This window comes from Rhipicephalus sanguineus, unplaced genomic scaffold (assembly GCF_013339695.2).
Source record: "Rhipicephalus sanguineus isolate Rsan-2018 unplaced genomic scaffold, BIME_Rsan_1.4 Seq742, whole genome shotgun sequence".
Classification (NCBI taxonomy): Eukaryota; Metazoa; Arthropoda; class Arachnida; order Ixodida; family Ixodidae; genus Rhipicephalus; species Rhipicephalus sanguineus.
The window spans coordinates 30,825-54,575 of NW_023615888.1; the positions used below are offsets into that span (position 1 = coordinate 30,825).

General features: G+C 47.1%; 1 protein-coding gene across 1 annotated transcript in view; it reads left to right on the plus strand.

Moving 5' to 3' along the window:
- Positions 1-23,751, plus strand: part of LOC119378224 (cytoplasmic dynein 2 intermediate chain 1-like) — a 69,446-nt gene that overhangs the window by 30,691 nt on the left and 15,004 nt on the right. The window contains exons 14-19 of the mRNA XM_049411725.1: positions 8,323-8,392; positions 9,226-9,286; positions 12,304-12,545; positions 19,018-19,102; positions 20,780-20,849; positions 22,935-22,993. Of these exons, the coding sequence (XP_049267682.1) occupies positions 8,323-8,392; positions 9,226-9,286; positions 12,304-12,545; positions 19,018-19,102; positions 20,780-20,849; positions 22,935-22,993 (587 nt within the window). The remainder of the gene's footprint in view (positions 1-8,322; positions 8,393-9,225; positions 9,287-12,303; positions 12,546-19,017; positions 19,103-20,779; positions 20,850-22,934; positions 22,994-23,751) is intronic.

Below are 23,751 nucleotides of genomic sequence, written 5' to 3' on the forward strand. Positions count from 1 at the left end.
ATTCGTGCATGCATCTACGATCATTTATATACCATGCTAATGACACCGGTATATACAATGCTTCACTTGTCATTTATGTTCGCCGTACAGTAATGTTACGCCGTACCAATTTTAGTACGTGTCAACTTAATGACACGGTCGCAAGTGCCCCGAGACCGTGTAATGTAAATCATGTAGCACATGGCATGCATCTCATAATTTTCATGTTACGACCTGTCATTTATGTTCTTCATGCATTCATGTCACACCATACCAAGTTTGGATTGTGCCCTTTTAACGAAATAGCCGCGAGAGCACCAAGACCGTGTCATGTAAATCAGGTCGCACACAACAAGCATATCATAACCTACACGTTACGACCTGTCAGTTATGTACTTCATACATTATGTCACACCATACGAATTTTTGTATCTTTCCGTAAACGAAATTGCCTCGAGAGCACAAATTCGTAGGTGTCAAGATAAATAAGGCCAATGTGACAGACGTTAATTAAGGAATGCTGCGCATTTAAAAGACTAGGTTTGAGTAAGCTTCAGCGTCGAAGTGGGCAGGAAGTTACTGCCCGCGTAAGCGTGGATGGGCGGCTGGAGAAAACAATGGAATATCGAGCTTTTCGGGACAAGCCCTTTGGTTCCTAGCGGCGTCCTCGGCCCGTCGGATTGCCCAGCTGACGCGTGGGATTCGCACAACCGAGGCCGCCGGATTCTCTTAATAAAGTTTAATCCTCCTGTGGACGAGCGTGCTTGAGAGCTTGCTTATGCTCGCCCCAGTGAAGCGGATCTGTCAACGGTGTGTGTCCGCTTTGCTTGTGCAGGAATTTACCGTCGGCTGTGACAGTGAGCCAATGTATTACAAGCTCGAGGGCCGAGCGTTGTTGTCAAATTGGCGAAGAAAGATTTTGTTTATCTGCTATCTGAAATTGTGTGCCGCTTCCAGGCGGTGGCCTCCGTACAATAGCTGGCAGGGACAACGCGCAGCTTAGCGTCGGATTACCTTGTCGCGTTTGGCGGTGAGTGACGTGAGAGACGGTAGTGCTAACATAGCGGTGTTCGTTGAAGAAGTAAACTGAAGTTGAAGAAGTTGAAGAGTGACGCGTGTCTCCGGGTATTTTCACTTGTTTATGGCGTCCGCAAAAGAGGGAGAGGTAAAAAAAGAACATCTGCCTAACTACATTCTTGTTGTTGTTGTCGTTGTTGTTGTTGTTTGATGACTGATAAAGTGTGAGAGGCTTGACTGTTTAAGTAGTTTCTCTTTGAAAACATGCGAAGGTAGGTTTCGCCAGAGCCGGCTATTCCCAAATCATAAAAACTATGCTCAATTGACAAACAACTAAGGATAGGGGAAAACGTCATCAAAGGCTCTATGCATGAGCTCAAGCGTACAAATAATGTTTCTGTGGGCAGAGTACAGAACATATTGCCGCGAGTCTTATATTTCATGAGTGTAAGCTTCACCCACAAAGACTGTGGGCAACGCGCTGCGCAGGCCTCGCCGCGATGTGTAGGAAGCTTCGCGATTGTTTTGGAACAATCTGTTGAGATTGCGCGCCGCACGAGAATGTTCCAGCTTTGTCGAGAGATAACGCCGCTACCAGCGTTATCGCTGGAAAGTTCGATAGCGCCTGTATAAAAGCAGACGCGCTTGACTGCTTGTCAGTTGATCGACGGACGACGCCCTGTTCGCCGCTATCATTGTACAGCGTGTATTGCTGTAGTTCTAGTTCTCATTTTCCCGGCCACAAGTTCGGCCAAATAAACAGTTTCATTCTGAAAACGCCGACTGCTGTCTTCGTCGACGTCACGACCACGTGACATCTGGTGGAGGTGCTGCTTCATGATCCGGACACCACCGCGGAGCGCTGACCCAAGCCCAAACCGCGAAGAAGACGGGCCTGCGCAGCGCGTTGCCCACAGTCTTTGTGGGTGAAGCTTACACTCATGAAATATAAGACTCGCGGCAATGCCCCCCTCTGAAAAAAGTATCGGGACGATGCTTTTTTCAGAGGGGGGCATTGCCACGAGTCTTATATTTCATGAGTGTAAGCTTCACCCACCCGGAAGAAGACGGGACACTGCGCTTCTGCGTTGACTACCGGCGCCTGAACAAAATCACGAAAAAGAACGTGTACCCCCTCCCACGAATAAACGACACCCTGGATCGACTTCACAACGCGACGCACTATTCGTCGATGGACCTCAAGACCGGCTACTGGCAAATCGAAGTCGACGAGAGAGACCGAGAAAAGACTGCCTTTATAACACCCGACGGCCTCTTTGAGTTCAAGGTCATGCCTTTCGGTCTTTGCTCGGCACCTGCGACGTTCCAGCGTGTCATGGACACCGTACTGGCCGGATTGAAGTGGCAGACGTGCCTTGTGTATTTGGACGACGTCGTCGTATTTTCCTCGACCTTCGACGAGCATCTCCGGCGGCTTGAGGCAGTACTTCAAGCAATCAAGGCCTCTGGACTGACCCTGAAGCCAGAAAAGTGCAGATTCGCGTATGACGAGCTCTTGTTTCTGGTTCATGTGATCAACAAGTCTGGAGTGCGCCCAGACCCGCGGAAAACAGCTGCCATCGCCGACTTTGCGCCACCCACCGACAATAAGGCCGTGCGCCGATTTCTCGGCTTATGTGCCTATTACCGACGCTTCGTCAAAAACTTTTCACGGATCGCCGAACCACTGACGCTTCTCACGAAGAATAACGTGGAATGCAGGTGGGAAACGGCGCAAGTGCAAGCCTTTCAAGAACTTAAACGACGCCTGCAGACACCACCCATACTTGCGCATTTCGACGATTGCGCCGATACGGAAATACACACCGACGCAAGCAGCGTAGGACTCGGTGCCGTCCTTGTGCAAAAGACTGACGGGCTTGAAAGGGTTATCAGTTATGCTAGCCGGTCACTATCCAAGGCAGAAGCAAACTATTCCACAACAGAAAAGGAATGCCTTGCCATTCTCTGGGCTACGTCAAAGTTTCGCCCCTACCTCTATGGCAGGCCCTTCAAAGTTGTCAGTGACCATCACGCCTTATGTTGGCTAGCTAACTTGAAGGACCCTTCAGGTCGTCTCGCACGATGGAGTCTGAGGCTTCAAGAATTCGATATTACCGTCGTGTACAAGTCTGGACGAAAACACTCTGACGCCGACTGCCTGTCTCGTGCCCCCGTCGACGCGCCGCCGCAAGACGACGACGATGACTGCTTCCTCGGAACTATAAGTGCCGACGACTTCGCCGAAAGGCAACGGGCCGACGCGGAACTGGGGGGCCTTATTGAGTACCTCGAGTGCAAGACCGCCGTGGTTCCGAAGGTATTCAAGCGAGGACTGCCGTCGTTTTTCTTACGGAACGGCGTTCTCCTGAAGAAGAACTTCTCGCCACTTCGAACCGACTACCTTCTCGTCGTGCCCTCATCATTGCGACCAGAAGTCCTCCAGGCCCTGCACGACGACCCGACGGCTGGACACCTCGGTGTTTCCGAACGCTCGCCAGAGTACAGGAAAAATACTACTGGCCACGCCTTGCTGCCGACGTCGCCCACTACGTTAAGACTTGCCGAGATTGCCAGCGACGGAAGACACCGCCGACTAGGCCAGCGGGACTTCTGCAGCCAATCGATCCACCTCACCGGCCGTTCCAGCAAATCAAATAATAATAATAATAATAATAATATCTGGGGTTTAACGTCCCAAAACCAAGCTATGATTATGAGAGACGCCGTAGTGGAGGGCTCCGGAAATTTTGACCACCTGGGGTTCTTTAACGTGCACCTAAATCTAAGTACACGGGCCTCAAACATTTTCGCCTCCATCGAAAATGCAGCCGCCGCGGCCGGGATTCGATCCCGCGACCTTCGGGTTAGCAGCCATTACCATAACCACTAGACCACCGTGGCGGGGCGTTCCAGCAAATCGGGATGGACCTACTGGGGCCGTTCCCGACGTCGACTTCCGGCAACAAGTGGATCGTCGTAGCGACTGACTACCTCACCCGCTACGCCGAGACAAAGGCCTTGCCCAAAGGGAGTGCCGCCGAGGTAGCCAAGTTCTTCGTGGAGAACATCGTCTTGCGTCATGGCGCCCCAGAGGTCCTCATCACAGACAGAGGTACCGCCTTTAGTGCGGACCTAACTCAGGCGACCTTGAAGTACAGCGAGACGAGCCACCGCCGCACCACCGCCTACCACCCGCAGACCAATGGCCTCACCGAGCGTCTAAATAAGACCATCGCCGACATGCTTGCCATGTACGTCGACGTTGAGCACAAGACGTGGGACGCCGTCCTTCCGTATGTGACCTTCGCTTACAACACGGCCGTCCAAGAAACGACGCAGATGACGCCATACAAGTTCGTCTACGGAAGGAGCCCGGCGACGACGCTCGACGCCATGTTACCCAACGTCACCGACGAAGAAAATGTCGACGCCGCCGCTTACTTACAACGTGCCGAAGAAGCTCGACAGCTGGCCCGCCTGCGCATCAAGACCCAGCAGCACACCGACAGCCGTCGCTACAATCTTCGACGACGCTTCGTCGAGTACCAGCCCGGCGACCGTGTCTGGGTCTGGACGCCAATACGACGACGCGGACTGAGCGAGAAGCTTCTTCGACGATACTTCGGACCGTACAGGGTACTTCGACGTCTCGGCGCACTCGACTACGAGGTTGTCCCCGACGGCATCACGAACTCCCAGAGGCGCCGAGCTCGACCCGAGGTCGTGCATGTGGTGCGCCTTAAACCGTACTATGCTCGTTAGCGCACCTGAGGACTCTAATGTTTGCTTTCTTTATTACTTTCCTTTAGTATTGCATGTATTCATGTTCTGTTTTTAAGCATCGGGACGATGCTTTTTTCAGAGGGGGGCATTGCCGCGAGTCTTATATTTCATGAGTGTAAGCTTCACCCACAAAGACTGTGGGCAACGCGCTGCGCAGGCCTCGCCGCGATGTGTAGGAAGCTTCGCGATTGTTTTGGAACAATCTGTTGAGATTGCGCGCCGCACGAGAATGTTCCAGCTTTGTCGAGAGATAACGCCGCTACCAGCGTTATCGCTGGAAAGTTCGATAGCGCCTGTATAAAAGCAGACGCGCTTGACTGCTTGTCAGTTGATCGACGGACGACGCCCTGTTCGCCGCTATCATTGTACAGCGTGTATTGCTGTAGTTCTAGTTCTCATTTTCCCGGCCACAAGTTCGGCCAAATAAACAGTTTCATTCTGCAAACGCCGACTGCTGTCTTCGTCGACGTCACGACCACGTGACAATATAATGCGGTAACTCACAACACCGCGGATAACGTCCCCATACAACTATTTTAAATGCGAATGCATTTCTTAGTCGGGCTATGTCAGGCTTCCGGCGTTGTCCGCGCGCCTTTCCGCTCTCACTCCCTCTCCCATAGCAACAGCTGCGGGCGCGCGCGCTTATTCTCGCCTCTAGCAACCGGAGCAGGTGGTGCGGGCGGAGTAGCGGAGAGTGAGTGGAGTGGAGGAGCGCGCTCTGGCGTGTGAGGGCGCTCGCATCGCGGGAGCTCGGCGGAGCTCCCGCGTGTGTGGAGAGAGTGTAGGAGAGGGTAGGTGCAGTGCTTCGCCGCTCCTTCTCTCGCCGTTCGCTCTCTCTCCTCCCTGCGCCACCGCCTCAATGCAGTGCGTTTGAAACGCGTTTGTAGTGTTTGTGATGCCTTGGCACAGCCTGAAAACAGCGCGTTCTAAACGCGTTTGTGCTGCATTGAAGGCGGTGGTATAGTGCCTAGAATATACTACTAGTGTGCCGACCGCGGGCGTCGCGATGGCACGGAGAATGATGCCTTCCACCGGCGGCCACCAGACGGCGATAGCCGTAGGGACCATGCTATGCCGAGCGGCGTCTCTAGCCGACGCGCGCGCCTGTGAGAGACGCCGCCGACGGGCTGTCCCAATGCAGTTTTGCGCTATACGGAACGTTGGTTGGGGTGCAAAGCGTAATCGAAGGAATGTGATTTCGTAGCACTAACAAGCGATCGTACGCAGAGTTATCATTAATACGCTGCGCGATACCGGCTGTTTCTTCGAAAAATTCTATTATATGCGACACATGACTACAAATGTTAAATTCACGGCAATTTGCAGCTAATTTACCTTACATTTACTAATGATCTGTTTATTTACCTAAGGACACATATTTTACTTATTATCCATTTATTCAGCTAACGACACATTTTACTAATTATCTATGTAATCACCTAACGATACTCAGTGTAGCAATTATTGAAGTGCTTCTCACAAACGACAGCCGCCGGAGTTAGTCTTCGATTTGTGCTCTTTATATTATTCTCCCACTCGGCTAAACTTAATTAAATCTCTGCGTCCACAGAAGCGCTGAATAATGAGAACCGCTCGTTGTTTGAGCGGTAACCACTCGTACAATATGGGACAAAACAGGAGCTGTCTTTAGGCCTCGTTTTCTGCGACCACATCGCGGTTCTGTGAACGGAAACAAGTGCGAAGCGCGCGCACAGAAAAGAACCTCGCAATGACATGCGGAGACACCATAAGCTACTGGCTCGAAAGCGACAACGCCCCACAAGTTTACAGCAATGGAATATTTCTTAACTCCGTGATCACAACCGACTACGTTTACGAACGGGCACGGCCGCTACATTAAAAAAAAAAAAACGCGGCCGTGGAACGGGCATCCGCAGAGCAATTCAGCGACGCGCGTGCAACGCGCACGCTTGGCTTGATGCGCCGCTCGGTTAGCATGGTCCCTAAGAGTGTCGCCGTCTGGTGGCGTCCAGTGGAAGGCATCACCGTCGGTGCCAGCGTCTCCGGAAACCCTCGGCGGTCGGCACACTAGTAAGTATATTCTAGGCACTATAGCGGTGGCAACATCCCTGAGGTGATTACGAACGCACGTAAGAAGCGTTCGTTGAAAAAGGCGCCCAAAAGGGAGACACTTGAGCGCGTCGATGTGTCCAGCTTTACGCCATTAAAATTACTACGCCGTGTACTCTCGGCGCAAGAAATGCATTCGCATTTCATCACGATTCCCTTCGGGGAGGTGGGGGCATTTTTTTCATGTAATGTTTCCGTTATAAAATAATAAATAGTGTGATATTGTTATTATAATAATGTAATAATATATTTGTTGTATGCACGTAACACTTAAATAAATGACAACCAACGAAAGGGCTGGGATTCACAGATACCTTACATAAAATTAAAAAAGTTCTGTAGAGTAACGCGAATACAAAACTGTGCATGCGGAAATGCGTAGTCACACTCTGCTCGATTCCATGCTTACTTTGAGAAAGCGCAGAGTGCAAGGAAAAAGCTACTCCAAGTAATCAGTGCACATTTACAATGGAAGCGCCATAGAAATGAGCCGTCGTTATGGCAGCTCACTGAAACTTCCGCACTCTCCAACTTGACATCTTGCCTAAATGCATGGTGCCCACAGAAAGCCATGCCTCTAGCCGACGCGCTACAGGTTTTGTCTGCCGATGTTAGCGCGCTGTTAGCGACACGATCACCGTAACGCGTCAGCAACTGCTGCTGTAGCGTTAACTACACTGGCCGAGGTGGAGCAGTTTCGCGTGGCAGTCCGAGAGCCGTGCTGCGCAGGCGCGAGGAGCAGTGACGTCGCATGGCACACATCTGGCGCACCAGAGCGCCGCCGCCGCGCGCGCCTCGCCGGTATGCGCGTTCCAGAGGAGTGACATCATAGCCGCGGCAGACGAACTGGCGCCGGCGCGCGCCCAGCTGTGCGCCTCCGTTGCGCAGTGGCCGTCTGACGCTGCGCCGGGGCCGCTTGATAGCACCTCTAATTTTGCACGCATGCGCAGGCGTATCAGTGGGGTATGCATATAGCGGGGAGGAGAAGGAGGAAAAGAAAAACGGAAGGACAGAGAGATTAGCCAGTTGTCAGGCCGGCTGGCTGGCGTTTGCCAGTGCGGTATGGCCATGGAAAGGAGATCGCAAATGCTGCTAATCGATGCAGAAAAGCGGAGAAAGCTTGACAACCAGGAAAGCTAAGAATAATCGCTGAACCTAGCCAACGCTACGTGTATCGTGGCGTAGCCAAGCTAAGCCACTGCAATTTCTTTTACTGTGTCTAAGAGCTTGCACCATTTTCTTACATTTAGTACGAACTATCCCATAAAATTTGAAATTGCTCTGCTGCATTCCGAAACGTGACAACGTCGCGCGTGCTCTCTGCAATGCGCCCAAGCTGAAACTTCTTGAAATGAAATTCATCGCAATTTAAAGTACCTCTTGACATACCCTGCTTACCGTCGCTTATCCAAGCCGCACGAATGACCTTAGCGTTCTTGTTTCCAGCGTCCCTCTTCGAGACGGACTGCCACTTCGCCAAGATCGTGGACGTCTGTTGCTGGACACAAGGCGAAATGTTCGTAACGTCGTTACTTGATTGATCCCTTGCGCGACTTTGCATGCATGCTGGACGTGGCGGTGGTTGTTCATGTGCGTTCGTTGTGCGAATTTATCTGAGTGCCTAACTAATTTACCTGTGTATCTAACTAACGCATTTGGTTGATAAACAGAGGAAGTACTATTCAAACGCAGAAGCGCGCTTCGTTGCAATTCGCCAAATTACGTTTACTATACAATGTCTTGAGTCGCACGCATTATTACGCCTTCCTGCGATGCACTTTCACTGTCTCGATTTGTGTACATGCTTCAAAAGGTCACGCCAAAATTCATACGTGCTTGTTTTTCGAATAGTGTGAGAGGGGGTGTATTGAAATAATCGGCATAAATGTCGTGAGCCGTTCGTTTGTTTGTGCCTGGTTTTCAATACAGAGGCAAAATGGGCGCATCTGGCGTAGCAGGCGCACTTTTACTGTCTACAATAGGTCGAGAATACGCCTGCTTTCATTGGTCAGGTCCTCGCAGTATTCAGTCTCTGGTGCCAATTAACGAAATTCAATTTGTTTAGTTGTTTCGCTTTTGATTGCCCGGCCCATACACATAAAAGCACAATGTGTTGAAAACGTCGAAACAAGAAATTGAGCTTAGAAATGTCTGACCCGATTTTACGAATTTAAAAGAAAGAAGAAAATCGATACGAAGAAGAAATCGAAAATCGATACGGTGGGAGTTATTGGTATGTCTGGATTTCACTTGACGTGATGCAGATGGCATCTAACATGCTCAAAAGAAGCTTGCCACTGACTGACCGAATAACTTTACTTGGTCCTGAGAAGGTGATGGCCCCCTAAGGGGCCTCGTCTGCGGGCTGCGGCCACCACGGGACCGGGAGTTGAAACTCGGCGGCCAGATCGTGAGCCCTCTGGATGGCCCGAAGTTGGTCGTCCTCGTGGGGACTTTCACTGCCGTGAAATAACACAAGGCGCATTCAATGGGACTGTATCTACGATACTGGGTACGCAGGAAATCATGAAATGATTGTAATAGAATATCGGCAAGCAGAGTCGCTTAAATGGAATTATCGCATAAGCACCACAACAGCCTGTAAGATGTTCAGCATTAAATTTAGGATTTGTGAAAAAAAGAACATTTTGTTAGGCGTCTTGAAAAAAATCATCCCATCTTTCATAAGCTGGTTTGTCGAAACACCTCGTAGTATAATCGGCAATGGAAGCCGTTAAAAGTTCGTTTCGCAGAAGGGAAAAAAAATTGAAAAATCTTTTAATGCCCGTTTCTGACAGAAAAATGTATTCGTAGAAAGCATTTCGCGAGGATTCGAGCGAGTGATAATTGCTACATTGCGGACTGCAAGGTCCCCGACATTGGTTCCCGACGTGCGCGATTACTGGTACTTGCTTCATGGTACTTCATTTTTCTGAAAACAAAGTCACGAGGCTGTACCATTCTACGTCTTGTAACGGCCAGTCTCGAACGCAATGCCGTCTGATGGAGAATCGCAATAATTCACGTCACTTCAAATATCGTATTTGCTTGCGCACTACCAATACTCATTAGCACAAGATAATTCAGCTCTTGTGGGCTGCATTATGGATAATGTTGGCTATTGCTCGTTAGTGTCGGCTAAAGATGGATAAAAAATTGACCGCGTATCTGCGTGCTTCGCTGCAAATGTCGTCGAAAGACGATAGAGGCGCTGCGTTAGAGTTAACTCTACGCTGCGTGAGATATGGACGCCATCTGGCAATACGTCGGGAAACATGAGCTTGTGCAGAGGGCACGGAGGAAGGAAAGTTTTCTTTCCTCCGTGGCAGAGGGCTTTGGTCGGCGTGCATGGCGTCGCATTTTCAGCGCAGCTTAAGAAACTAGGGTCTTAGAATTACGTATCTATGTATTTTCTAGTAAAGGAACGCACCACCTCACACTTACCTATTAATGTTGCGTCTCAGATATGCGTAATGTTTGCATTTTGCTCGACAATGTACACAAGTATGAACCTAGCCACCAGTTCAAGATGGCTGGGCTTTCGGCAAGTGGTTCAACTTTGGCCGGGTGGCTGAATCGGGCGACAGGCAGACAAACAGAAAGACAGACAGGCCAAAATTTCTTCGTTTAAGTTCCCCAAGAAAGACTATCGTCTTTAATAATTCCTTAGGCTGCCCATCCACTGTTACGACACCAACGCTTTCTTCATTCATCATCAGTCCAGTAAGTGAGTTGTCTGTTAATTTACCACCCTCCTCTTTCCGATACTTTCAGGGGCGGCAGTTCCGACATTGCGATACAGCACCGGACCACGCAGAGTAAGCGCCCCATATATATTTTTTTTTCACGTTGCAATATTGCACACGCAACTGACAGCAGCTGCATGTTGCACATGCCACTAACAGTAGACGTCAAATGTGCTGCTGGTATACACGTCACGAGTTGCTGTCCCCACGTGACTTAGACCTATGTCAGTTTGTGTTGATACGTCACTGTGAAACCGCCTCCTCGGTATCGAAACCGGTAGCTGGTTTTTTAGGGTACCGGTGTTAAAAATATATTCCATGCGTTCCGATCCACCACGATAGTCTTTTTAGTGTTCTCGATACCATTGTTTTTATCTAGAGTAACAATACGATTATTTCTAAAATTCCTGTCAGTACTCATTTAAGGTGATTCGGAAACTGCAGACATTCATTCATTGAAATTTTTTTCGTGACTGGCGAAATGTTCGCTGAGTGAGGTACCGTAGCTACTGCCGAAACCTTGCTGGGAGCCGGAGCTCCCACAATAGCAAAAATGGCTTCCTTCCGGTGTACTCCAAGTTAACCAGCACAAAAGACGACTGAGGAGAAAATACAGGAGCACATAGATCTGGTCCGGCACAATCACCCTTGTGTCTTTCTTGCAATGAGAATGAATCTTTGAAACATTTCTTCTTAACATGTCGCCGGATCACAGTTCAAAGAAATATATATTTGTAGAACTCCTCCGGAAGACAGGCTTAAGCTTGTCACTTCCGGTGGTCCTTTGCTTTGGTTCTACCGTTCTGGGTTGTGGCCACGGGGGCGTTTGTGCTGACGTATGTAATTTCCTATACGAGACAGACTAGCATGACAAAATCTGTTTTTTTTTTTTCGGTCACAATATTTTTTCTGACGTGATGAGTAATTACTTTAGTCAATCATCCGGTAACATCTAACATTTTCCTCACAGTCCACTGTAGTTTAGTGGTTCTTGTTTCATATTTTTCTGAACAACTGCAGCGCCCGATTTATGGCCTATTCCACGTGGCGAGTTGTACCAGGTAGTTGAAGAACCAACCAATGTTGTGTGTTCAGAACGACCAGTGGTTGTGTGTTCACAGAGCACTTGTCTGTGTTTGTGTGCGCGGTCTTCTTTGCGTTCCTTGTCGTCGAATTAGAGGACACTACAGAGAAAAACGATTTTCCTCGTATTAGTAAATTACTCTTTCACGATATCAAAAACCACCACGCTTTCCTGCCCGAACACGCCTGAAAGACGAGAAAAGCGCAAAAACAAAAAGCGGGTGGCGACGCCACCTTGAAGTTCACGCACCATATTCCTTGAGGTCATAGATTTTAATGGCGTCTACCGGGGTCTACGTTGTTCTTAATCGTTGGAAATGAAGTTCAATGTCTCCTGAGGGGTCAGAGACTTAACATACCAAGTTTCAGTAAATTCTGTTGAGGAGCCAGTGTAACCAAAATACGAAAAAAACACTTTGAAATCCGCGACGTCACCATCAGAAAATTCGGCGGGAAATTTAAGAGTGAAAATTCGGCATTGATCTCCTCATCTATTAATAAACCTATGGTGGTGAAATTACCGACACTAGCGTTTTCAGAGTATAGTTTGTCAGTGTAAACTAATTCATAGTTTCATTTTAGTGTCCCTTTAATGCAGAATAACTTGTGGTATGACACGCGAGATTGTCCACTGAACCGAAGTGTTAACATTGACGCAGTTCCGTCAGAAGGCGGCTACAACGTCTGGAGCCTGGACGAAGAAGGCACGCTGGTCTCGTGGGCTGTGACCGCTGTCAAGAGCGAGCCCGAGGGATCGATGTCGGACCTGGGACTCGCACCCGGGGCCACGCTCAAACTCGTCCGTGCAGCGGTGTTCCTGGTGCCGAACTTCCTGCCGCCGTGAGTGTGCACCACCTCTAGATAATCACGATGTAGGGTTTCTACCTTTAGCAGGTGGACATTTCCGGTGTCTTCACATGTATGTCGTGATTCGAAAACGATTCGACTACAAGTACTGTCAAACGTGGTTGTAATGAACACGGATATAGCGAATCATCGGTTATAGCGAGCTAGATGCGAACGTTGGCTGGTCACGCTTGATTTCAGTGGCATTTATTCTTTTATAACGAAACCGAAAGCGTGGAGTCGCCGCGACATCGGCTCTAACGGAGAAATAATTGTTCGAGCGAGGCTCAAAACTGGAAAAGTAGCATAAAAAAGCAGAATAAATGTTGAAAGACAACTGAAAACCACATTCTTGTGTTCAATATGGTTGTGGCATAAAAAAATTGTTTAAAATGTGGTTAAATAAGTTGCAGAAATTTTGGCGGAAATGAGCAGTGCGGATGCTGCAGAAACGGCCAAGACTGGGGAGGCACTTGAGAAACTCCCGACGTATGAAACTGCTGAAGAAGAAAAGGTCTTCTCGGGCATGGAATCTGTCAGAAACTTCGTTCTGCCCAGTGCAGGCATGCGTATTTGTATCTAGTATTTTCGTGCGAGCCAGAATGGTTATTTGTTAGAGCCTATTTCAATATCTACTATTACAACGAATATCGGATGTAACGAACTAATTTATGATACCGATGCCACTTCGTTATAACGAGGTTCCATTCTACTTTTTTTCATTTTCGCGCTCCATAAGTGGTTCGATGTGTCGTTACACTTACGTCGTTGTCAGCATCGGCGGGTCACGCGTAGTGCATGATGAGTTAGGAACGCCTATCCAGTAGAAGGAGTGCTTGTACTGCAGAAGCTTCATTGGGCGTGCGCCAGTGCTGCTGGAATGTTCTGATGGTTAAAACAGACCGCGTGAAACTTCATTCGCCTCTTCTCACCCATTAAATCACAGGCTTAGGTTTTTTCTATTTTTCCGGGAGGAAGCGGAATACATTGAGTGACACATTATAAATACGTCAGCTGTGATCGAAATCTTGAAGTTTTTTTACGCAAGGTTCACTCCGGCAGTACACTACAGCTTTCAAATCGAAATGAGATTTTAATTTTAGGGCGGACGGCCAAAATTTTCCGGCTTTTTTAGGCCATTCATAAGTATTTAAGTAATAAAGGGGTTAATTGATTGATTGATTGATTGATTGATTGATTGATTGATTGATTGATTGATGATTGATTGATTGATTGATTGATTGATGATTGATTGATTGATTGATTGATTGATGATTGATTCGTCTTTATGTTCCTTTGTCAAAAAGGAGGGGACGGGACTAAAAGCCGCATAGGCGGCTTGACAAGGGTCCCGACTCCCTGTTACATGGCAGTGCAGTGGGCATTCATGAAAATAAATGCAATCGAACACTTAAAATACTATAGATAATCAAAGTGGACATTTATACAATAGTTAAAAGAAGTAGTAGCTACACTTTAGCTAACAAAATAACAATTTATTATTACACACATGACGCAAACATGAAACTGAATGGATACATATATTGGTAGATTGCAAAAATAAGAAACACATCGTTTAACACATCACAAAAAAAAAACTAAAATAGAGCGTAAATTCTTTCCTGCGTGCTATGTAATTCTGTGGTGATCTTGCCCATACAGTAATGCTTGATATCTTTATTAGATGCGACTAAAGAATCGAAGTCATCATTTAAAAGTAGATTGAATCGTTTAGGCACCGTGAAAGTCAATGACTGGGTACAACCGTATGCCCTAGGGGTGGGTACAGCCCACCGTTCCTTGAATCTGATATCCTTGGTAGATCTATTTTCTTTCAGCTTTGCTAAAGTGATAATGCGGTTTTCTTTATTTCGCAGAAAACTCCGGTACATGAGTGTTAACCTGTAGTAAAATAAACTAAATACACGCATAATATCACATTTAGGAAAAAGTTCAACCGTAGAATAAAGATAAGGTGCATTTGCTATACAGGGTGTTTCAAGAATGTGTCCAACCTTCTCAAAAATCAGGAAAATGCGATATTTGATTGCTGCCTTCAGAATTGGTTTTCCTGTAGTGGCAAGGATTTTAAGATGGTTAAAGAAATTATTTGGGACTGTAATTAAAAAGTTAAATTATTAACTTTTTAATTATTGGAGTTAGGTGGTTTTGTCAAATGGGAGAATCGAAGTTCTTCATACCAGAAACCCAACCCAACTTTGAGATTTTGAAAAAGTGACATCTAGTAATAACTACGAAGTAATGAAATTCAACCAAATTCAATGGCGAAACCTAAACAGAAACATGGAAGAGAGCAACTACCATATTCTTCTGAGACGTCCAAAATGAGGGAATGACATTTTCTGTAGCGCTAGGCATCTTAAGATGGTTAGAGACATGACTTGATACAGTAACTAAAAAAGTTAAATTAATTAACTTTTTAATTAGTGGAGTTAGGTGACTGTGTCAAATTGGGGAATTGAAGTTCTTCGTGCCAGAAACCCATTCCAACATTCAGATTTCGAAAAAGCGGCCTCTAGTAATAATTACGAAGTAATGAAATTCAACCTAATTCGACGGCTTTCGCTATTGAAAGCCGTTGCATTTGGTTGAATTTCATTATGCCACAGCAATTACTAGAGGACGCTTTTTCGAAATCTCAAAGCTCGGATGGATTCCTCGCATGAAGAACTTCAATTTTCCCATTTGACACAATCACCTAACTCCACTAATTAAAAAGGTAATTAATATAACTTTCTTAATTACTGTCCTAAATGATGTCCTTAACTACCTTAAGATTACTGCCGCTACAGAAAAAGCAATTCTGAAAGCCCCGAGCAAATATCGCATTTTCCTGATTTTTTGAGAAGGTGGACACATTTCTTGAAACACCCTGTATAACGGATAGCTCTCTTTTGGAGCATATGCAACTTCTTTAGATTTGCGATACCAGTGGTACACCACACAACACTTCAATACTCCAAATGAGTAGATACCAGAGAATTATACAGAAGAATTTTAACTTTAACAGGAAGCATGTGTCGCCCTCTTGCTATGACACCAACAGCGCTAGACATTTTCGATCGTATGTATTCCGTATGTTCATTCCAAGTCAAATGTTCCGAAAAAATAACACCAAGAGTTTTACATTGGTCACAAACTCTATCAAGTCATTATCTAGATGAACAAACAATGCTTTTGATATTCTTTCCCCTTTGGGTCGATATAAAATTGCTTTTGTTTTCCCTGAGTTTATCATTAAGCGATTCATGTCTGCCCAAGTTTTGATGTCTTTTAAAACTTGATTGGTTGTTGCTTCTAACTCACTTTCAACTGTTCCTGGAATGAATACTGTTGTATCGTCAGCGTATGCGACAAACTGTGCTTTATTTGTTGTATGTACGATGTCGTTAACGTATATAGAAAACAATAAGGGCCTTAGTACGCTTCCTTGCGGGACTCCTTTTTTTAACAGGCCGCTTATAACGTTTATAATTACTAAATGCAGTGATTCCACTCCTGCGCCAACTGCGCCAAAGTGCGCCAAATTGTATTTACTGCGCCATCCTGATAATATCGACGAAATTTGCGCCAAACTGCGCCAAAGTCTCGGGTTGGGGGCGTCTCCCGGCAATCGCACCGCCGGCGCGTCAGAACATGTGCAGCTCGATTTTGGGGCTGCCAATAAAGTCGCAATCATGGACCAAGAATTATTCCGCTGAATAAATAGCGCTCGCGCGTGCGTTCCGAGTAAGCCACGATGCCATGCACGGTGCCGACGCAGCTTCTGTTCTGCAAGTCGGCTCGACAGCAAACGCGCTCTCCGCAGAGGCTCGTGACGTCTAGGCCTATCGGTAGCGAGAAAGTGCTACGGCGATTCATCGGCTGACGTCGTCTGTTCCAGAAACGCTGCTGATAGCTCGTTTCAAGCGTCGCACGGCACGTAATGAAAGCAGTGTTCAGTAATAACTACACGCGTGCCGCTAAAATGCCTATCACTTCTGTTTCTGGACATCGCGGAATGAAATCTGGGATCGCTCGCAGTAGATATATGGGACAATATCGAATTTTCCTTGCTCGCGTTTATGGAAGAGCACGCGGACGGTGGAAACGCGTTGACACTTTTCCTCAGATATACCTTATCCATGGGTCTTCATCCAGAACAGCTTTTTCGTAATTCCTTCCGCCAGCACGTCCGAGTTTGTAATCACTCTGCGGTAAATATCCCCTAAAAGGTCCTGCCCTTTCGAGCTCACGTGCTAGGGTTCCAATTCGAATTTTTTGCTTGCTTTTTTAAAAATGTCATCTCATTAGTAAAATCATATCTCCTGGTCGGAGCAGCCGCAAATGCGCAGCTGTCAGTAGTGGGCCCGTCGCTGACGGCCCACAGTGAAGCGGCTACGCCATGTTACACGTCCGCCCCTCGCTTTCGGGGGTCAATAGCTAACGGTTAAAAAAACTCAGTTTCGCTAAAGAGCGAAGCAATGAATGCGATACCAAAAAATTGCATTGTGAAACGAAGTAAGACTAGCAGCTAACTCTTTTGGATCCGATCTCGCGTAACTCAACAAAACGCTAGTTGAAGGGAATATGGCCCCTCCAGGAACCGAAGCGTTTTCTTGCTCTCAGTTCCCTAAACGCGAAGTAAGCGTTGAGAGCACAGCAAGTTTACGAGCCGTCTCCTGATGCCTCGAGATAGCGCGCGCGCAAGCGACTGCGCCCTTCGAAAGATGCGCCCCCCCCCCTTCCGCTCCCCTGGCGTCCCTTCATGCTTCTTACGAAAGACGGGCGGGGCGTTTCCTCTCTGTTTGATGAGCAATCGACGGCAGGCCCGCACGCGGGAAGATGTTATCTCATGCGCTGTCCGTGCGGCGGTGACAGACGGCCGGCTAGTTTAATCTCCGCTTCAGCCGCGTTCGTCGCCAGCGCTCGCGAGCTTTTACCCGCGGCTAGAATGCGCGTGGTGATGTTATTAATTTGGACTTTATACGGAAATTACGGCAACGGCGAAGGCAAACATCCGCCCAGAGTGTCCATATAATTGCTATCGCAAGGGTCAATGTACGGGGCAGATTTTGCGCCCCCCCCCCCCCCCCCGTGCGCACGCCTATGCTCCTGAGATGATTTTTTCCATGAGATTTGCAATGAATCGAAATATTTCTAGCCTTCATAAGAGCCCCATAATAATGCTCAGGTGCTTGAATGTTAATGCAATATGCTTCTGTATTGCACTCCAGGATGTAAAATTCGCTGCTCCAAAGTGCTCCCAGATGGAAAATTATCTGCTCCAAAGTGCTCCAAGATGAAATTCTGCTGCTCCAAAGTGCTCCAAAACGGAAATTTTGCTGCTCCAAAAATTGCTCCAAATCAGAAGTCCTCGGTAGCATCACTGTAAATGTTGTCTCTGGTTTTATGTTTCTTCTTCCTGGGAATTTTTTTCTTGTACATTTTGTGTCCGCATTTATTCGCGCGCGGTCTATTGTCAGTGCACTCAGACTGATTCCCCGAGCACACATCGGTAAAAAAAAAGGAAAGAAAGAGAGAGAGAGAAAAGAAGAAAAACATGATGAAAAAGCAGCTTTTCCTGTTTGTCTTAGTCGGCGTACGTCTGTGAGAACTATAAAAATTGAGCCGTTACAAACTCAACCAACCCTAAGCCTCGTGTACCTTACAGCGAATCACCTTCGTGACCTCTTTCTCGGTGCATCGACGTTATTTACGCAAAACCTTGTATTTACGTGAAAATAATCTGGGCGTTGCTGAAAAAGAAAGAACGTCCGATAATCCACGATGTTCTCGGCCTTGTCGTGCCGGAACGAACTTTGGATGACTTTCTCGGCAGAATAAAAACAAAAACAAAGATAGAAAAGAAAACAGGCCACGGCGGTGAAATTCGCATCCTCGTTCTCCACGCGTCGCGCTTTGATTTAAGACACTCTCCTTTGTTCATTCGCCGCGGCCCGCTATACTTCGAGAGAAAGTCACGTTCTTCGAATGCGAGCTCGTTATGTACCGCGAGCGCAAGTGCGCGTACGCAAATTGCGCGATTGGACGTGTACGCACTCGAGCACGTCCGCAACCCTGCGAACTCTCTGTACGTACACACTCTATGCATCGCGGTGATTTGCACTGGTGGCTGACTCGTTCGTTTCGAGGCCGTTGGGGCACCTGTGCTCGGATCACTCTCGAATCTTTAATGTAGAGACCCGTTTCCCATACGCCCCGTTCACCGAAGTCATGCAGCCTACAGCTTCAGTTGGGCCAGCTGACTACACAAGTCGAGGACGTACCCCTTCCATCTCAACTGCGCCGCCGTGGCCGGGTGGTTCGAAAGAGCGCGTCGCGGTATTGTCGGGCACGCGTGACGTGTCATTCGGGTCTTGCATTGTATGTGTGTATATGCGTTAACCGGATCGGACCGGGCTGGGCAGAGCGAGCTTCGAGGATCTTGCTTCTTGTCACGCAGGTCGTACGAGGAGGCACGCGACGGCCTGAGGACCTTCGGAGCGGCTCAGCTGAGCGCCACGCGCGTTCTGGTTACCACGGACATTGTGAGTCCTCCGCTCGATCAACTTGCTCGCGTTTGACCTTCGCGAGACACGCGTGGCGCTTTATACCGAAGGACAACACGCCGGCATATGAGGGTACGCGTCGTGCAGTTAGAATGTTGTGGAGAAACGAACGCGGCTGGTTGGGTTGCGTTAAACCGTGTTGATGTCGCCCGTGTGTATATATATGTAAGAACAAGGTCAGATCTCAACGACTATACAGTGAAACTCGGTTATAACGAACCCGCGTAAAGCGAATAATTCTCGATAACGAACACGCGCATTCTGCTGACCGATACTTATGCATGATAGCAGCCATTGTAAGGGACTGGACATTTGGTATATACCTTATCCGCTTCCAGCGCCCTTGAAAGTTCGAAGCCGCCTCGCGCCTTGAAGCTTATATACGCACTTTTCGCGGTGCCGCCGCCGATATTCTGCCTCCTCTAAATGAGATGAACTGGAGCAGGAGTAAATGGATTCCTTTCTCGCGTATTCTCACCATATGAGGATAAGAAGCTCGTCTATGGCGAAATCAACGCACATGTCCGTTTAAATAAGTTCGCTGTTCGTGTGCTTGGGTATAGCGAACCATCTGATATATCGAACGGTTTCTTTAATCGGGCTTATGTGCTCCGCTTTGAATCGTCTAGGGAGTTCTAGGGGGCCGTTCGCTGTGTGGTATCTTATTAGTGGAGGCGCTTTCACGCCGGCAAGTTCACTGGTCGGTGCGCGAGTGAGTGTTTATTTCGTGGCATCATATGTACGCAAAATAATTACTCAAATAAATGTGGTGCGCAAGTGCAGCTATGTGTTCAGAACGTAATGTTAGCAACTATGTGTGCTCATGTGCGCTTCTCATGTAGAAATGTGTCGCCTGTGCTATCATGTATACGCTTTCACGCTTTCCAAACAGATATTTGTGGATACCAGCCACCCGCTTTAAAAAAAATCTCATGAAAGTCAGAAGCTCGACTCACAAAACGTATTTAATTAAGGTCGTCTCATTCGTTTTTGCTATGCTGTGAATTATGTGGAGTTTATATACTTGTACACGGCGAAGCGTGTTTCGAAATCCTAAAGAGCGCAACAGCAAATCTTCCGGTCACCGTCACACGCGGGAAAGTGAAGTGACCTTAGCAGGAACATCGCGTGTTACGTGATTAGTAGAGCGGCACGTCGCTGTCGTCTCGGTATCTGAAAGTGGTGATGCCTGCAAATTATTGATAACCGCGAAGCGGTACGGCTTAGATTGCTGGAAATCGATTATTCCGGTTCGAAATTTGATGATTCTGGTTCAAGTTAACCTTTATCTTGGATGCACACGATATCGGAGCATAACTTGGTTTAAGATAAGGGACAAGTATTAATATTCAGAAAATCTAAAAAAGAAATCGATTCTGGTTCAAGTTAACATTTATATTGGATACATATGATATTGGAGCACAACTTGGCTTAAGATAGGGGCCAATTAACTGTCGGGATAATTAATGAAAATTATATTTGACGAAGCTCAGTGAAATATTGTGAGCAGCTTGGATCACTGCGGCACCTGGCGGAGCATGTCTCAACCAGGCGCTACTTTCTGCGTGGCCTCTGAGATCCGCTTCGACATCGCGCGAATGTACTTTGTCCTTACAGATTTATCTCCGTTTTATTCAACTATGCTTTTCTGTGCAGGGAGTGGTCGTTCACTTGGACTTGTACAAGGCGAGGACGTCACCGAAGGTGTTCAAGCCGAAGCAGCAGCGTACGTAATAAGCAGCAGGGCGTGTTCTTTGCTTGCGCGGTTTAGTCTTTCGATTTTCTTGGCGCACTGAAGCGAGGACACTCACAGAGAAGATGGGCGATTGTCTCCTCGCAGCTAAGAACGTTTTTCAAAAAAAAACTTCCACAACTATTAGATAGACTTGACAATCGCCCATTGTAGGAGGAAAAGGTCTTAGGACACTGGCCGAGACCATACTCGGCACGGAAGGCTTCGTGAGCGTTGTTGCGTTTGCGCACAACTGGTCTCAGAGACAGACTTTAAGCAGTGTCCTTTATTGTATTATTGTTTTTTTTTTCTTTTTTGTAGCATCTCTTTTCTATCATCTTTTGTTCCCCTTACCCCTTTCCCCATCACAGGGTAGCCAGCCGGTCTGAGAACTGGCTAACCTCCCTGTCCTTCCGTTTTTCTTTTCCTCCTCCTTTCGATTTTCGGAGCAGTGTACATGCATAAAGGCTCGTTCACACGGGCGACTAGCCCTGGTCGCGCGACCATTTGCGACTGCAAGTGAAAAAGCGACTCAAAGCGACTGATGTTCACACCTGCGTGCGACCTATATATGTCGCCACATAGAATTCACGTCTGCTCGTATATAGCTCGCATTGCCATTGCCCCGTAAAATAAGGTGACGTCCTGTTCCTGCGCATGTGATTGGCTCAGAGCTTTGCGCCTGCAGTCGCGCGACTGAAAAATCGAGCAGCGAGCGACTGAGTCAAAGCAGTCGCTTTGCGACCAAAACGGCCATTTGCGACCATTTGCTACCAGTCGCTTTGCGACTAAATTAGTCGCGCGACCGTTGCTAGTCGCCGGTGTGAACGAGCCTTAACTGTGACTGAGAGGACCACGCAGGGAAGTGAATATCACACGCTTTGAGGGACTTATGTTATGCTTTGTGTTATGCAACGATTCAACGAACATCTATTCTCATAGTCTTAGGAAATTGCGTATCTGGTTCTCCACCAGTTCTTTTTTTTTTTTTGATGTCCAGTATTTATCTTTTTTTTTAAGTTTTAGAAACTGTAACCATATAGGTCACCATGTTTGTATAACTAGAGCAAAAGCCAGTGCTTGTTAGAACGTCGCGAGGCGACGGTGGCATTTATGGTTATTTAAGTAACCTCCGGAGAAACTGTACAACTGGTTGCAGTATCACTGAAAGAATAAGCGCTGAAAATTGACGCGCCCAAAAAGAAGAACAGACAAAGGACTAGCGCTTCCTTTGTCCGTTCTCCTTTTTGTGCTCGTCAATCTTTAGCGCTTATTCTTTCAATGTTCATGGATAACCAATTAGCCCAGCAGCCTGTTCTGTTGCAGTATCACCTCGACCGATCCCGAAGGTGACCACACTGGGAAACTTTGGCAAATTAATATATATATATATATATATATATATATATATTATATATATATATATATTATATATATATATATATATATTATATATATATATATATATATATAGTGTGTGTGTGTGTGTGGGTGTGTGTGTGTGTGTGTGTGTGTGTGTGTGTGTGTGTGTGTGTGTGTGTGTGTGTGTGTGTGTGGTGTGTGTGTGTGTGTGTGTGAGGCATAGGAGGAAGCGAAACATTTATTGGGCACCATATACATGGAGCTAACGGCCATCATGAGTAGAAGTAGATGCGAGATGACGTGGTTGATAATAGAGGCCAGCAGAATTTCGACGTTTGGGGACGCATGTGTGAGTAGCCCATCAGTGGTGTTGTCAGATGAAGAACGCGATTACATGTGTTGGCGATAAACGGTTTTTGGTTAAGCAACTAGGATAAATGCGCTCGCGTGGTGAATGATATGGTGTTGTCACGTCTGTGATGTACGCGCGTAGCTTACAGTTTATGGTTGTGAGAGCTATGCACACGTGACGTATGACGTCGTGAGAGTATATAGACCAACGGGATCAGCGAGTAATTAAACAGCTGTTGAAAGTTAGCGCTGTGTTGTGTCGAATGTGTCTGTTTTTTTTTCCTTGGCCTTCGCTACCATCAATTGCCATGCTATACCAACAATCCCCAAATTGCCACCCTCATCGATTACTCTTCCGTTTTGCAGCTTGGGCGGCCCAGGAGTGCTGTATTGCATTGTCGCCACATCACCGGTCCTTCTTCCTCGTGAGCACACGTTCATACTCTCCTTCTCGTCGTGCATATTTTACATTCATATTTACATTCCTTATTCGTGTTTTTTCCGAAAGCACAGCGTATCTGTAACCTGACTCCTCTGTCACACTCTGTCTTTTCTCCTCCCCCTCTCCCTACAGAAAACTCCCGATATATTTCAAGGTCGTTAATGCATTAGTGTTGTGCATTGTTCAACTTGTTACGGCTCAATCAATAAGAGCCCCTTTGGTCGTTCGTCTCTAGTCTTTATAGTGTTCTAACACGTTATAATAAGCATTAGTGCACCCTATTCACAGTTTTACTTTCTTAAGTGCGGAGCACTTTAGAGGCCGGGCTGTCGTATGCTGTCGTCGCTTGGTGTAACACAGGCAAAACCACGTGTAAAATTTCAAAAAAAAGGGGGGGGGGGGAAACAAGCGAGAAATAGAAAGAGAGAGAAAGGGGGAAAATACGAATAAAAATATAAATAAATAGAAATAAGAAATAGAGAAAAGGACAGAAAAAACGGAAAAAGAGAAAAAGAAGGAAAGAGAGGAAGAAAGAAAGAAAATAAAGAGAAACAAAGAAGGCCGCCCAGCTCTGCACTTCCTTCAGGCTTGGCGCCACTAGTACGCAGCTGCCTTAACTTTTTTTTTCTGTCATGTAATCGCGCTTACATAGGACGCATATGTGCACGAATGATTGGATCTGTCACACCACTGGCGATATGCAGCTTTGTGTCTCCACGTTTGAAATTGTACAGATAGCTC